The sequence below is a fragment of the Pygoscelis adeliae genome, unplaced genomic scaffold (assembly GCF_000699105.1).
Source record: "Pygoscelis adeliae isolate BGI_AS28 unplaced genomic scaffold, ASM69910v1 Scaffold544, whole genome shotgun sequence".
NCBI classification, from domain to species: Eukaryota; Metazoa; Chordata; class Aves; order Sphenisciformes; family Spheniscidae; genus Pygoscelis; species Pygoscelis adeliae.
In genome coordinates, this window is record NW_008824715.1 from 180,245 (window position 1) to 195,313 (window position 15,069).

The following is a 15,069-nucleotide window of genomic DNA, read 5'->3' on the forward strand; positions in this document are numbered from 1 at the left end:
CCTTGAAGAACAGGCTCCTGCATTCAGCACAGCCCAGGCACTATTTCCCCCTGTCTTGCTCCCGCTCCCTCCTTCTGAGACATTTCCGCTGCCCACTCAGGCACTGCCCAGACAGACCTCCAACTGGTCGGCCAGCATGCTGCGGTGGCTGGGCATCCCCAATCTGACGGCCCAGGAGGTTCCCAACCTGCCGCTGGACTACTACACCTGCCCCTTCAAGGCCAACAAACTGCGCTGGTGAGCACCTCAGGAGGGACCATGTCCGGAGGTGGTCCCCAGCTGGCAGGCACCGTGGGGAAGGGGTGCCACCCCCCCCCCAAGCACCGGGCTCTGCTGAGCTGCTCCTCTGTGACCTTCCAGGTTCCTGGGGAGCAGTGAGCAGGACACCTTCTTCTCCACCACCCAGCGGCACCAAATTGTGAGCACCGAGGCTGCCGTGGCCTCTTTTCCCCTGTCCTGGGTGGGCTGCGGGGTCTGAGGGAGAACTGCTGTGAGCAGGTGTGTTGTCATGTGTTGTCACGGTCTCAGAGGTCCCAGACTGGGTCACTCTGTGCTAATAACTCCAGAGGGGATTCAAAGGCTTGGGTGGAAACCCTCCTCCTGCCATCTGAGAATCAGGCTTGGAGCTGGTAGCTGAAAAGGCGATTTTGGTGGTGGGGACTGCTCTCCCCAACACAGGGGATGGGTGCATCACCCCTCACCCCTCCTGGCATTGCCCTGGCAGCTCTACGAGATCCTGGCCACGACACAGTATGGCCACTCCAGGGAGCGGGAGGTAGGGGTGGACTGGCTGCTGAGCGAGAACGCCTTCACTGCTGCCTTCCCGCTGCATGAGGCAAGACACCGCCGTTCCCCCAGGGAGCCACCCCGCCACCAGCCCCACACCCCGGGCCAGCCCCTTGCCCACCCCCTGCCTCTTCCCGCAGGGTTCCTACAAGCTCCAACTGGAGGAGCTGGCTGCCAGCAGCCTCAGCCAGCGCCAAGTCCTCTTCCAGTAGGGGAAGCTGGAAGTGGAGCCAGCTGGGGGAAGTGGAGCAAGTACCAGCCACTGGATCATGTCCGCAAATACTCTGGGGAGAAGGTTGCTTTCTTCTTTGCCTGGCTGGGTGAGTCCTGCCTGCAGCCCTTGGCTCTCCCAGGGAATGGCTCCCTCGACCTCGTGGTGCAGGGTAAGGGGCCGCTGGCAGCAGGCAGCAGCTCCCAGCTGCCCTGGAATGTGGATGCAGCTCTGCCCCGGGATGCTCTCCATTTCAAGGGCGGTGAGTGGTGGCACCACAAGCCGTGCCCCATGTGTTCTAAAAGGACTAGCTAGAGCCTGGCGGGTACTTTGCAACCGTGGGTCCATGCTCAGGTCCTCCAAACCCTGCATGGTTTTAGGCTGGTGCTATGCTGGGCTTGGGCAGGTGTCATCCTCAGTGGCTGGAGCCGCTCTTGGCTCAGTGGCCATGGTGGAGGCCTGCAGGATTCACATTCCCCATCCCCACTGTCTCCAGGCTTCTACACAGGATGGCTCTTTCCTGCCGCAGTGGTGGGGACATTGGTGTTCATCGCAGGCATTTTCCTGATGTTCAATGATGTACCTTTGTAAGTGCCCTGACCTCCCCGCTCGCCCTTTTCCCAGGGCCACACTCCCTTTGTCCCCGGGGCTGCAGGGAGGAGGGTGGAGGGTGCTTGCACCCCAATGTGCTGGTGGTGGCTGGCTGCCAGGGCTTGGCCGCAGCACTTGGTGCAAAAGTGCCGTTGGACAGTCCAACGGGGAGCGGTGGGGAAGGCTGAGCCCCAGCAGGCTGCTGGCTGCTCATTCCTTGTCTGTAGGCAGGAGATCTGCACGAGCAAAGAGCAGTACTGGATGTGTCCCCTCTGCAAGACCTGTCCCTACTGGCAGCTCCCCAAAATCTGCAGCATGGTGAGGTCCTGGAGGGCAGCTCGGGGCCAGGGTGGAGATTGCCATCCGAATGTTAGCCTGTGTCATCCCAGTCTGCCTCTCCTCTTGGCCCCTGCTGCCCCGGTGCTTCCTCTCCCGCCCATCTTCTCACCCCTCCCTCCCTGGCAAAGGCTCCCAGGCGGCGCCTTCCACCTTCCCTCCTTGCCTGCCCCATGGCTTGGGGACACCAAGGACCCAGCACTTGCCATGGCAGCTGTGCAGAGGGCAACCCCCACCGCCCTGTTTGGTCTCCTGCCCATCCCTCAGCCCCACTCTGTCCACAGGCAGGACGGCTCTTTGACCACGGTGGGACCATCTTCTTCAGCATCTTCATGTCCCTGTGGGCAGTGCTGTTCCTGGAGTTCTGGAAGCAGACCGGCATATCCCTGGCTCACCACTGGGACTGCTCCAAGTTCGAGGACATCGAGGTGGGATCTGGCCCTCTGCAGCGCCTCCCAAAACCACACGGACCAAAGCCACTGGGCACCTCTGATGCCTTTCCCCCTCTTTCCCAGGAGCGGCCGTGGCCCCAGTTCACAGCCACGGCTCCCATGACGATTATAAATCCTATAACGGGAGCGGAGGAGCTGTATTTCCCCAAGCGCAGCCACCTCCACCGGATTTTGGCTGGTTCGGTGGTCATTATAATGATGGTAAGATTGCAGGGGTTGGAGCACCATCTGCCCAGCGTCCGTCCCAGGGCAGTGGGACATGGTGGGACGGGATCAGTTTGGGGTAAAAGCATGGGTTAAGGTGGGGACGAACATGGGTGTCCCTGGCCCGTGGTGGAACCTGTGGCTTTCCACCAGCTCAGCCCGCACCCCACTGTGCCCAGGCTCAGCTGCCCACCTGGGAACTCCCCTGGGATTCGTAGTGCCCAAGGTTAATGGTGGAGTTTTCCTTCCCAACACAAGCTGCTCATACCCCACGCGCTGTGTTTGCAGATTGTCGTGGTGGTGATGTTCATGGTCTCTGCTATCCTCTACCGGGCAGTGGTTGCCATCCTCCTCTCCAGCTCAGGGTACTTCTGGTTTGTGGCTTTGGTAAGAGGTGGCCAGAGCCACTCCCGGACCTGCTTCACTTGCTGGGCTTGCTTGCCACCCGCTGTGCTCTGCGTGTTGCTTCTCCCTGTAGGCATCCCGCATCGCCAGCATCACTGGCTTGGTGGTGAACCTCATCTTCATCCTCATCCTCTCCAAGATCTATATTTCCCTGGCTCATTTCCTCACTAAGTGGGGTAAGCTGGTGAGGGTCTTGCAAGCCGGACAGTGATGGGAGGGAGCAGTCAGTAAGGGCAGAGCCCCAAACCCAGGGAAAGCTGGCTGACAGTCAGGAGGATGATGGCTTTATGGAGGAGAGGAGAGCTGGGAAAATAAAGATCTTCACTGAAGAGTGTTTTGGTAGCAGAAAAAAAAAAAAGTGTAGGGTTTAACTTCCGGGGGTTTTTGATGAAAATATCCAAGCTGACTTTTGAGGTCTGAGGGAGAAAAGCACGCGGGATATTTTTGTTGTATTTAATGAGACACAAAGCGTGTTTGTTTATACTGAGTGGAAGGGAGGAAGACTATTTTTTGGTGCAAAGCAGATGGGTGTCCCCAGGCTCTGGACAAGTGGCAGGCGCCTTCATGGGTACTGCAGCAGGTTTGAGGACCAAGGGCTGTGGGGCATTGTTTAGAGTCGAGCGATGTGGGGTGACTTCTGTGGTGATGTGGAAGAGCATCCTGGAGCGGTGTAGGGCCATGTCCCCGTGCTTCCCCCTGGCAGAGATGCACCGCACCCAGACCAAGTATGAAGACGCCTTCACCTTCAAAGTGTTTGTCTTCCAGTTTGTCACCTTCTACTCCTCTCCCGTTTACATCGCATTCTTCAAGAGAAAGTAAGGCCTTTGGGGGGAGCAAGGGTCTTCCGCATCTCCTGCAGCCCCCACGGCCTCTGGGCTTTGCTGCTGGGGAGTGCTGGTGTCAGGGGACTGCTGCTGTCATCATGGGCAAGGAGCACCGCGGTGGCAGGGGGACAGTTCCACCGGAGAGCGGGAGCCCTCACAGGGCCATGGGATGCCTGGGAATGAGGGCAGTGCCAGCCTGCTGTGGGCTAACTGGTGCAGCTGGTCCCTGTCTGGAGCTGGGGGACCCTCTCCATCAGAGACACCCACTGCCAGCCCTTTTGTCCCCCTTGGTGAGGGAGAAGAGGGCTGTGGGTGGACCAGAAAAAGCCCTTCCTTTCCCGGGGCCGCTCCGGATGCATCCCTGGGCTCAGTGCCTCACGGCTCTGCTGTGGCTCCTGCAGGTTTGTCGGCTACCCCGGGAACTACCTGAGCTTTCTGGGGATCCGCAACGAGGAGGTAAGTGCTGGGTGGGAGAGACACCGTGCCTGCCACTCCAGCTGGTGCATGCTGCAGGGATGCCTTCCCGTGCTCAGGGTCCTCCCATCGCTGTGTGCCCAACCTGGCAGGCTGAGGGGCCCCTTTCTCCCTGCAGTGCAGCCCAGGCGGGTGCTTCATCAAGCTGGCACAGGAGCTGCTGGTCATCATGGTGGGGAAGCAGATCATCAACAACATGCAGGAGGTGGCCATCCCGTGAGTATGCTGTGGCTCGCCAGGGCCATCGCGCACTCCCAAGCCTTTGCAGCACAGGGGCTTCAGGGCTCCACCAAGGGGGCGTTGAGCGGTGCTGGCTGGCTGCAGCGGGGGACACGGCCCCTCTCATCTCCCCAGGAAGCTGAAGTGCTGGTGGCACAAGCACAAGCTCCTCTCCACCAAGAAGGCAGGCAACGAAGGGGAGTCGGTCCTGGTGGAGCAGGCGCCCTGGGTGATGGACCACCAGCTGCTGGTGTTCGAGGGGCTGTTTGATGAGTACCTGGAGATGGGTAGGAACCGGCCTTGGGGTGGGGAGGGCTGAAGCACTAGGAGAGAGAAAGCCGGTGGGGAGAGGCAGGAGCTGCAGGAGCTGCAGGAGCTGCAGGCTGCTGCTGCGCTGGGGCAGGCGGGTGCTGGAGGGAGAAGGGCTGCCCCGCTCCCTGCGGGATAGGGCTGGTAGATGCCACAGCTGCTGCTGCTGTCTCTCAGCTTGTCCCTCTCTGCTCCTCCTCCTCCTCTTCCTCCCAGTCCTGCAGTTCGGCTTCATCACCATCTTTGTGGCAGCCTGTCCCCTGGCACCCCTCTTTGCCCTTCTCAACAACTGGGTGGAGATTTGCCTAAATGCCCACAAGTTCGTCTGTGACTACCGGCGGCCTGTGGCTGAGCAGGCACAGGGCATCGGCATCTGGTTCTCCATCCTGGAGGCCATCACTCACCTGGCCATCATCAGCAACGTATGCCAGGCAGGCAGGCAGGTGGTGAGGGCGCTGCAAATGGTGTAGGGGAATTAGGGGGAAAAACTTGTTTGGCCACCACAGGACGCTGAGTGATGAGGGGAACTGCAGTGCCTGGGGTGGGTCCACCTTTGCAGAAGGTGCAGCTCCAGCCACAGGCAGTGGGAAGCTGTCACCATCCGGGGCATGCAGCCCTGCTTGGGTTTAAGTGAGGGGTGAGAGCAGGACACAGTGCTATGAGAAGCAAGCTGCTGCCTAAGACCGAACTGCATTCATGTCTGGTTTGTCAGGCTGAGGGCAAGTAGAGGTGGAAAGCCACCTCAGGAGCACAGGGCACTGAGGAGGTCCAGTCAGTGGGGCTGGGGCACCCCCTGGCTGCAGGACCTGCTGCAGCACATCTCCCTGCTCCCAGGCCTTCCTCATCGCCTTCACCTCTGATTTCCTGCCCTGCATGTACTATGAGTACGTCCACGACAGCAGCCTGCGCGGCTATGTGAACTTCACCTTGGCATATGCACCATGGGACTTTGTCCTGCAGAGCAACACCACGTGCAGGTGGGAGCCCCCGTCCTGCCTCGTCTGGCTCCTCTCCTCATTTGCTTAGGCTTGAATTTGCTTTCCTCTGCCACCGCCACAGCAAACATTTTGTTTAGCACAGTGGCCTTTACCCAGGTCCAGGTTGTCCACCCACTTTTCTGAGGTCCTCAGGGCCCTCACTCACCCCAGGGTTGAGCATGTGCTGAATGTGCCCATGCACAGGGTAATGTGCAGGGTGGTTTGCTCAGCCTGACCCGGGGCTGGAGCAAAAGCTCCCCAGTCATGGAGGGAGGTGCTTTTGCAAAGCAGAAAGGTCACCCGGGGCCGGGCTACCTGCAGCCGCCTGGGTCCCGGCTGAGGCTGGCCAAGGGCTGGTTTTGCTGCGCTCTAGCGTGCTGGGAGCCGTGATCAGAGAGCTCCCACAGCAATGCATAATGGTGACGCCTGCCATGAAGCGGACAGACGCAGTAACAGCTGCACTTTGCTCCCACAGATAGAGAGTGTTTAGAGACCAGGATGGCAACTTGACCTTGACTTACTGGCAGCTGCTGGCCATACACTTGGGCTTCATCATCGTGTTCGAGGTACCAGCTGCCGAGCCCTGCAGCGTGGCCCAGGGCACAGTGCTGGGGCGGGGGGTGAGGACCCGCCATCTTGGCCAACCTGCATGTCCCCGCTCACTTCCAGCATGTGGTTTTCTTTATCGGACGTGTGATTGTGTGGCTGGTACCGGACATTCCTGAGTCCGTGGAGGTCAAGGTGAAGCGTGAACAGTACCTGGCCAAGGAGGCCCTGGCTGAGAACAAGGTGGGCTGCAGCAGCTCCTCTGCCTCCTCCTTTAAAGCCTTTTTTGCTTTAAACTTGCACAGAGGCACAGGCAAGCAAGAAGGCAGCCCTGTAAGGAATTGCGGCAGCTCCTACTAGTGTAAAGGCTGGCTCCCTTTTTCTGTGGTTCAAGTCCTTTTGGAGAGACAGGAGACAAGAAGCAAGGCCAGCGTCACGGATCCAGCCACAGGCAGCAACTGGGAAACCAAGCAGTTCACCAGAAGCTGAGCACCGCAGTGTGCCCTGAAGCATCTGGCATGGTGCCGGGACTGAAGGGCTGCCGATCAGCTCCTCCTTGGGCCAGCCTGGAGCAGGCGTGCCTTCCCTGCCCGGCTGGCACACTGGCATTTGGGAACGGCTATTGCTAGAAGTGGGGAGGGACGCAGCTGGCTCTAGGTGTTTGTCCAAGCTCACTGGCATTACCGCAGGGTAACTCCACCGCTGTGTAAACAACCCAGCATGGAGCAAATTAAAGGAGGCTGGACATGCTGCATCCCTGGGTTGTGCTCAGCTAGTGCAGGGCAGCGCCTGCCCACAGCAGCTGCACGGCTGGTTAGTACAACCACAGCTCTGCTTGCCACTCGGGGCAAGCAAAGGTAGGGCTATGGCCTCCTGCACTGGCTCTTGCTTCTCCTGCCTCCACCTGTGCTGGATGTAACCACAGCTGGAGGGTTTGCTCCTGCCAATGCCAGCAGGTACAGTGGGAATGGCTGAGCTGCTGTTGGGAGGGGGAGAGCTATGGAGGCACCGGGTGAACTTGCGAGGCATGCTGTGACCCTCCGACACGGCAGCCCCTGAGCCAAGTTTTGCCTATCGGAGAGCAGCAGCCTGGCCCCGGCTGGTGGGTGCTGTGCAGCGGTGCCAGTCCCAGAAGGCAGATGAGAGGCTCTGGTTATGGCAGAGGTGAGCAAGAGGGACCATGGCTGGTGCTTCCCTCTCCTCCCCTACACTGGCAGCGTTCCCGGCACCACTTCCCTGGGTGCTGATAGGTTGGTGCCTCCCCGTGAGGAGGGCACAGCCTCCACTGCTGCCCGGTGCTGCTCTCACCTCCTCCCTCGACCCAGCTGCTTGCTGTGCAAGTCCTGCCTCAGCAAGGGCATCGCCACAGAAGCTCACGCATGCAAGCTAGAACTCCTCAAACCAGGCTAAACCCAGCCAAGCAAGGGCTGCCTTTGATCTCAACCCACCAGTAGAAATAATATCCGTGACACTCCAAGCTGTTTCAGGTTTTATTTTAGAATTTATAAAATTCCAGTGTCATCCATACTCATGAGCCTTTTTACATGTTTGCATATAGTCTCCAAATTCCAAAGTTAAGGCCAAGGGATCATTGCTATGGAAACGTACAATATGGAAGACGTCAAAGAGAGGAAATGGACACATGCCACAGTCTGCTGCGGAAGGAGGGTGGTGGGGGGACAGTACTAGGTACAATCACTTCATGACCTTCTTTAGAGTGGAGGGTCGGGCTATGGGGCATGAGCCCAGACGGTGGTGCCCCAAATGTAACTCAAGCCTAGCTGTGCAACTGGTGAGGGCACGGGGGGGGGGGCATAAAGAGGAAGAGGGGGGCAACAGGCTTGGTGACATAGGACAGACCTAAGCTACAGGGATAATAACCATATTCTGACACAGATGCAAGGGTGTCACCCTAGTTCTGTCTGACCCACCCTGTCTCCCGTGCTGGAGACAAGGCCACCCTGTCCTTCAGGGGCAGCCAGGTGCCCTGCAACGGGCCGTGGTCAGCTTCAGTCATTTCTCAAACTTAAGGAGAGCACTGTGAGGTTTTGGTTCAACTTCTGCATAGCAGCCTCTTCCAAGAAGAGCTGGTGCGGGAAGAAGTGTCGGCATGTCAGGCCTGCTGGACAGAGGGAAAGGCAAGAACACTGGGCTCAGCTTGCCAGAGTTTTGGGCCTTTGCTCCATAAGCAGCACTAGAGAAGAGAGGCTAGGGACTCCTGCTTGTCCAAAAGCTGAAGCAGCTGGGATAGAGGAATGGCTCAGACTACAACCTCTGTAGGACTGAGGCAGGGGAAGGAAGGAACACAGAAACCCCAGGCTCCCTGCCTCCCTTCACAAAGACATGGTTTTCCTCTTACTGGCTGGAGGAGCTTGGACACAGCCCCCTTCGAGCAAGCCGTGGCAGGGCCTAGGCGCAAGTGGCCCGGAGTAGAGCATGGATAACCCTCTATGCCCATACGATGGAGGCCTCGGGGAGGGCTCAATGCACCACACCGTCAGCCCCCCAGTGCCATCAGAGCAGAAGCCTGGCTCACAACCTCTGCAGCCAAGGGCTACAGCAAGGCTGTGCTTACAGCCTTGGGGCCGAGCTCTGTTCTAGCTCAGCAAGCAGTCCTACGGTTCTGATTCACAGCCTGCCTCATTGTCACCATGCTCAGCTTCCCTCTGGAGGAGCTCCCAAAGCCACTCGGAGACAAAAGGCTCCTCTTGCTTCTCCTCCATGTTTCTGCCCTGGGTGCTAGGGCAAGAGCTGGAACAGCTGCTTACCCACTTGCACTGAGAGGCCACCATCGTACCGACTTTTGAGGTAGAAAGAAGGCAATAGTAATAGGTGTCCCTACTGCTCATGCCTACATGCTGCAGTGCTAGCAGAGGACTACAGCTTCTCAAGGCTGCACTTCCCACCAGCTTCTCCTGGGCCATGCCACCACAGCAACCTTGGCTGACACAAATCTGTCCCATCCGGTAATAAGTCACGTGCTGGCTTGCCTGCCTGCTCACACTGTTGGCTGTTGGGAAGGGTGAACGAGGGAACACGGGGAACTAGGAGCGGGGTCTGCCATCACGCGCTGGAAGACTCGTCAAGCATGCAGGCTGGGGCTGTGCTTGGTGTGGCACAGGGGCACGCTTGCTATGCACTGCACTCAGAGGTGTTTACCTGACCAGGGTAGCCATACGTTGTTCTGGTCCCTTCCATCTCTGCTGCCTCTACAGCCTATTGAAGGTTTTGTTCCTTTAAAAAACAAGTTTCTGACCTTTTAGATTATTTTAAGCTCTCCCCACAGTCAGCTATCAGCATTAAATGAATTTTTGGCAGTTAAAAGGAAAAAAGTTGATTGCACTCTACAAAGGTAAGGTAAGGCCTGGGATAAACACAAAGGAAAGAGGGCAAACGTTTTGGCTTTAGAAAGTCAAGGAAATTTATTTCCTGAGGTCATGAGACAGGAAGTAGATTCCTAGCCACAGTAAGGGAGGTCTCCTAATGAGGGCGAGAATGCCTAGTAAGACATGCTCAAGACAGCAGATTGCTCTGCTAGTGCTTGGGAAGCTGCAAATCTTAGCCACTTGGAGTCAATTATGACGTTTCTAACAAAAACACGCACATTTAGTGTTTGAATCTGAGTGGAAGTCTTGTTCCAAAGGAGGAAAGAATATCCATCAAGAGATGAGGGTGGGTCCTAGCCATGGTGACAGCTGAGGGGAGCAGGATGGGGTCTAGCACTCCAGACACCATTAGGAGACCTCTTGGGGCAATTGACTTGTGCTCCAGCCGCTGGGTCAGATTTCAGACAGGAATATTTGTGGCAGGTTAGTGTCAGGTCAGCGGGCTGGAGGAGATGTTTCTGCTTCCAGGTCATTATCGTTTGGGTCCCCAGGGAAGAGTCTTGGGGGCCACTTGAGCCCCAAAGCTGGGGAAGTCTTCAGAACTGCTCATGTCAGGGGCCTAGAGCAAACAAAAAGGGAACAAGTTAAGCTTCTGCCCTGCTGCAAACCTGCACGGTTTGAGCTAAGCAGCATTTCTGATGTCCCATGAGCAGATACAATGGGTGAAGGCCAAAAAGGATCATTATGTCCTTACGACTGCCCAGGGTGGATGGTCAAGCCATCTAGAGATGACATTTACGAGGGTGCAGGTAGGAGGAAATGGCAGGCGGATCAATGGCTCTGAGGGCCCAATCTCAGTAACTTGGTCACTGGAGTGGGGTCAGGCCAGTCCTGCAGCAGCGCCGGGGAAGCTGAGGACACAGGTGCCACAGGACCACGGCATCGTCAAGCATGCAGGCTGGGGCTGTGCTTGGTGTGGCACAGGGGCACGCTTGCTATGCACTGCACTCAGAGGTGTTTACCTGACCAGGGTAGCCATACGTTGTTCTGGTCCCTTCCATCTCTGCTGCCTCTACAGCCTATTGAAGGTTTTGTTCCTTTAAAAAACAAGTTTCTGACCTTTTAGATTATTTTAAGCTCTCCCCACAGTCAGCTATCAGCATTAAATGAATTTTTGGCAGTTAAAAGGAAAAAAGTTGATTGCACTCTACAAAGGTAAGGTAAGGCCTGGGATAAACACAAAGGAAAGAGGGCAAACGTTTTGGCTTTAGAAAGTCAAGGAAATTTATTTCCTGAGGTCATGAGACAGGAAGTAGATTCCTAGCCACAGTAAGGGAGGTCTCCTAATGAGGGCGAGAATGCCTAGTAAGACATGCTCAAGACAGCAGATTGCTCTGCTAGTGCTTGGGAAGCTGCAAATCTTAGCCACTTGGAGTCAATTATGACGTTTCTAACAAAAACACGCACATTTAGTGTTTGAATCTGAGTGGAAGTCTTGTTCCAAAGGAGGAAAGAATATCCATCAAGAGATGAGGGTGGGTCCTAGCCATGGTGACAGCTGAGGGGAGCAGGATGGGGTCTAGCACTCCAGACACCATTAGGAGACCTCTTGGGGCAATTGACTTGTGCTCCAGCCGCTGGGTCAGATTTCAGACAGGAATATTTGTGGCAGGTTAGTGTCAGGTCAGCGGGCTGGAGGAGATGTTTCTGCTTCCAGGTCATTATCGTTTGGGTCCCCAGGGAAGAGTCTTGGGGGCCACTTGAGCCCCAAAGCTGGGGAAGTCTTCAGAACTGCTCATGTCAGGGGCCTAGAGCAAACAAAAAGGGAACAAGTTAAGCTTCTGCCCTGCTGCAAACCTGCACGGTTTGAGCTAAGCAGCATTTCTGATGTCCCATGAGCAGATACAATGGGTGAAGGCCAAAAAGGATCATTATGTCCTTACGACTGCCCAGGGTGGATGGTCAAGCCATCTAGAGATGACATTTACGAGGGTGCAGGTAGGAGGAAATGGCAGGCGGATCAATGGCTCTGAGGGCCCAATCTCAGTAACTTGGTCACTGGAGTGGGGTCAGGCCAGTCCTGCAGCAGCGCCGGGGCAGCTGAGGACACAGCTGCCACAGGTACCAGCTCACTGCTCCCAGCCAGAACACAGCTGCAAACATTGAGTCAGTTCTGTGCTGCAGCAGAAGTCCCAGGGCCCCCTCTCTACCCCTAAAAACAACACAACCTGGCAGGACACTTTCTAGTAAGGGTCCCCCATTCCCCAACAGATCCACAGTGGGGTAGTCAGTGTGGGCAAGACGTTTGGAAGAAAGAGACAGCAGTGCTTTGGAAGCTGGAGAGGCAGAAGCCAGGCCTGCCCTCAGCTTGCACGGGCCACAAAGAGCAGGAGGGCCCTTCACTGCTTTCACCAAGGAAGGGAGAGTGCTCTGTTTCCCCAGCCAAGATAGGAGGGCCAGACCTCAGAGTAGGTCCTTGACGGAGGGTGCCACATTCCCTGTGCCCCCAGACCCGTAGCAGAAGCAGCACTCACCTTTTCATTGTTGACAGTGGCCCAGGGGGCATCTCTCACCACAAAACCCTTGGATGGGGCCTTGGACTCTTCATGTGAAGAGGGCTTCATATACACCTGCATTGCCTCGTTGTCCACCACATCTGCAAGCTGCAGTGACACAGCCCAGTTAAGGAGGAATCTTGATACTTCCTCCAACTGGTGTAACACGCCTCCCTGCCATCTCACCATGCTGCAACCCATCCAAGGTCACCAGCCTGTTCTACAATGAATGAACACAGTGTTTCTGCACTAGTCTGAGCGCCACCAGCTCCTAACTGATGCAAGCTGCAGCAAGGCAAGCATGTGCACATCCTGGTGGTGTCCCAGCATTCTCATTCACTGTCCCCTCCTGGACAGTGGGGCCAGTCCTTGCACTGCTTCACAGAGCGCAGCCTGGGGCTCTGCACCCAGTTGGTCTGAAGGACAACTGCAGATGAGGGCTGACTGCCACCTGCACAGGGCTCGAGTTCTCCAATGCAGTGGTAGAAAATACCACATGGACATACTACAGACATCCAGTCCTGTGGCAGAGGAAATCCTTGCTAAGCCCCCACACAGATTTGCTGAACACTTACATATTCCTCCTCCAAGTTCAGGATGTGATCGATAGCTTCTTCCACGTTCTCAGGGAGTCCTGTCACAGTCACACAGTTGGGGTCAGGAGCTCCACTCTGGGGAAAGCGAATATCCACCTGCAACACAAGGAACAGGACGGGACTTACACCCGCACATCTGAAAAGCCATGATTCCCCATGACCCTCATCATTAGATTCACAGAAGAGAAAAGCCCTGATATGTTCACTGCTGCAGGTCTGTTTAGGACCTCCCTAGTTCAGATGCTGGGGGGTGCACTGGAATATATACCTGGTCCTGAAGCCTGCTCGGTTCCCCCTGTGAAGGAAGGCAGAACAGAGTCTGCAGTAACAACCCCTCTTCCAGCAGCCCCTGCTTTTCTCACTGCCCAGAGGCCCATTGCTTTCTGTGCAGCACTTGCAGCAGAGGCAGAAGACGGCTGCATTTCCAGGCAGGGTCCTCACACTGCTGCAAGCATTTTCACCATCAAGCCATTACCATGAAGCACAATAAGTTTTCTGTCTCCTCCACAGATAGAGTAATCCTGGCTGACAATGATTTTATGGAGCTGGCTTAGCGTACCCCATACACAGCCACTGAGCTCTCTGACAGCTTGCCTTCCAGACGGGTGCAGGGAAGCCACACAAGACAGGACCAAAACCAAAGGCTGCTCATTTGGGAACCAAACAGCTTGTTTCAACAACCGAGCACAGCCAAGATGCAAGTCTCCAAAGCCTCATCACTCTGGATTCACTTTCACTACTGCCCCTGCACACTGCTACTGCCACATGCTGTCAGGGGCAAAGGTCCCTGCCCTTCCCAGATTCTGCTGACTTTGCCAAATCTGGAGCCCTGAGAGTGTGTCAAGATTCCCAAAGTAAAGGGAATCAACAGTGGCCTAGAGAGACAAAGAAATCCAGAGGATTTTCTTGAGTTAAGCTCAAGCTGAGGGGGTCTGGGCACAGTCCCCTCCCAGAGCTCCCCAGCAATAGGCCTGACTGTCCACTTCCAGTAATCGGAGTAGCTGACATAACCACCTCCTCCCTATGAAGACCATCCGGAACCCTGTCTGCAACAAACCCACTAAAAGGGCTGCACAGAGGGACAGCTCAGTGCTGTTTGTAGGGCTAACCCAGAGCACCAAGGATGCATTTCCAGGTTCCTCTTCTGGCTGTGTTCCAGCAAGACAGGAAGAGCTCAGCCTCCTCCCTGCCTGGCTCCCAGAAGAAGGGTGACTCACAGCTGAGGTCATGTGGGGATGCTCCAGCTGGTGTCTGGGTGTGGTGTCCAGACAGCCCAGCTGCTCAGGGCATACCAGGGTGCCCTAGCCCAGGGATTCTGCTCACATGCTTGTGGTGACAGAGCTGGAGGTAAGCAGGACAGCACTGGCTTTTCTTTTGCGCCTGTTCCAGCTGAGGGTGCTCAAGAGGCACAAGACACAAGGACCACAAGATGTGAGCCTCATGCTCCTGAATTCAGCTCCTAGCACCAAGCTGCTACCAAGCTCTTAGCACATGAGCAAGAGGCACCACTGGCCACCCAGGCCCAGCCCAGCCTGCGCTGCATCGCCTCACCGCTCACCTTGAACTCATCCATGATTTTGCGGATGGCTTTACCACGCGCACCAATGATGCGTGCGTGAACACGATGGTCCAGAGTCACATCCTCAGAGACCATCTGCTCCAGCTCGCCAACAATCTTCATGATGGCATCCCGGGCAGCCTCAGCATTCTTCTCATACCCAGTGATGGTGATCTGGTCTTGGGCCTGGGGCACAGGGAAATGTGTGTGAGACCAGGCTCATAAGCAGCTGAGCAAGCCTTCTCCCTGCTAATCCCTTTTACCCTCCACCTTATCCAAAAGCAGCACAGGGAGGTCAGAGCCCTAGAAAAGACGCTGTGCTTCCTATGCTCAGAGACAACCAGCAGCCCTCCTTGCACCCAGTCTGGCCTCTCACCTGGCTTTCATCATCCTTGTCAGGGAACTGGATGTTGACCTCATGCTCTGTGCGTATCTGGGTGATCACTGCTCCCTTCCGCCCAATGATTTTAGGGTGATACTTGGGATCCACAGTGACTGTCAGCTTGAAGCTTCGCAAGGCCTGGAACAGGAGAAGCAGAGTGAGGTAGAACAGCAGGGAACATACCGTGGCTAGTCCAGTAAAGTCCATCTAAGTCCCAGCATTTCCTTCTGGCTTCTGAGATGCACAGAACAGATTCTGCAGGGTCATGCCTGAGTGTATGTGGCTACAGAAGAACACCCAAGACAGCCATCTGCTGGG

At 56.3% G+C, this 15,069-nt stretch overlaps 2 protein-coding genes across 2 annotated transcripts in view; one reads left to right on the plus strand and one right to left on the minus strand.

The window, feature by feature from the left end:
• Window positions 1–7,044, plus strand: part of ANO7 (anoctamin 7) — an 8,755-nt gene extending 1,711 nt beyond the window's left edge. Inside the window, 20 exon segments of the mRNA XM_009323196.1 lie at window positions 101–237; window positions 361–418; window positions 725–835; window positions 927–995; window positions 998–1,106; window positions 1,494–1,584; window positions 1,816–1,907; window positions 2,204–2,352; window positions 2,440–2,577; window positions 2,869–2,967; window positions 3,059–3,161; window positions 3,689–3,800; window positions 4,211–4,265; window positions 4,402–4,499; window positions 4,638–4,789; window positions 5,028–5,233; window positions 5,646–5,788; window positions 6,264–6,354; window positions 6,458–6,577; window positions 7,024–7,044. Coding sequence (XP_009321471.1) covers window positions 101–237; window positions 361–418; window positions 725–835; window positions 927–995; window positions 998–1,106; window positions 1,494–1,584; window positions 1,816–1,907; window positions 2,204–2,352; window positions 2,440–2,577; window positions 2,869–2,967; window positions 3,059–3,161; window positions 3,689–3,800; window positions 4,211–4,265; window positions 4,402–4,499; window positions 4,638–4,789; window positions 5,028–5,233; window positions 5,646–5,788; window positions 6,264–6,354; window positions 6,458–6,577; window positions 7,024–7,044 — 2,154 coding nt within the window.
• A 3,874-nt stretch (window positions 7,045–10,918) lies between these two features.
• Window positions 10,919–15,069, minus strand: part of HDLBP (high density lipoprotein binding protein) — a 20,701-nt gene continuing 16,550 nt past the window's right edge. The window contains exons 23-27 of the mRNA XM_009323197.1: window positions 14,746–14,939; window positions 14,370–14,555; window positions 12,791–12,907; window positions 12,195–12,323; window positions 10,919–11,468 (exon numbers count right to left, since the gene is read on the minus strand). Coding sequence (XP_009321472.1) covers window positions 11,382–11,468; window positions 12,195–12,323; window positions 12,791–12,907; window positions 14,370–14,555; window positions 14,746–14,939 — 713 coding nt within the window. The 3' untranslated portion in view covers window positions 10,919–11,381. The remainder of the gene's footprint in view (window positions 11,469–12,194; window positions 12,324–12,790; window positions 12,908–14,369; window positions 14,556–14,745; window positions 14,940–15,069) is intronic.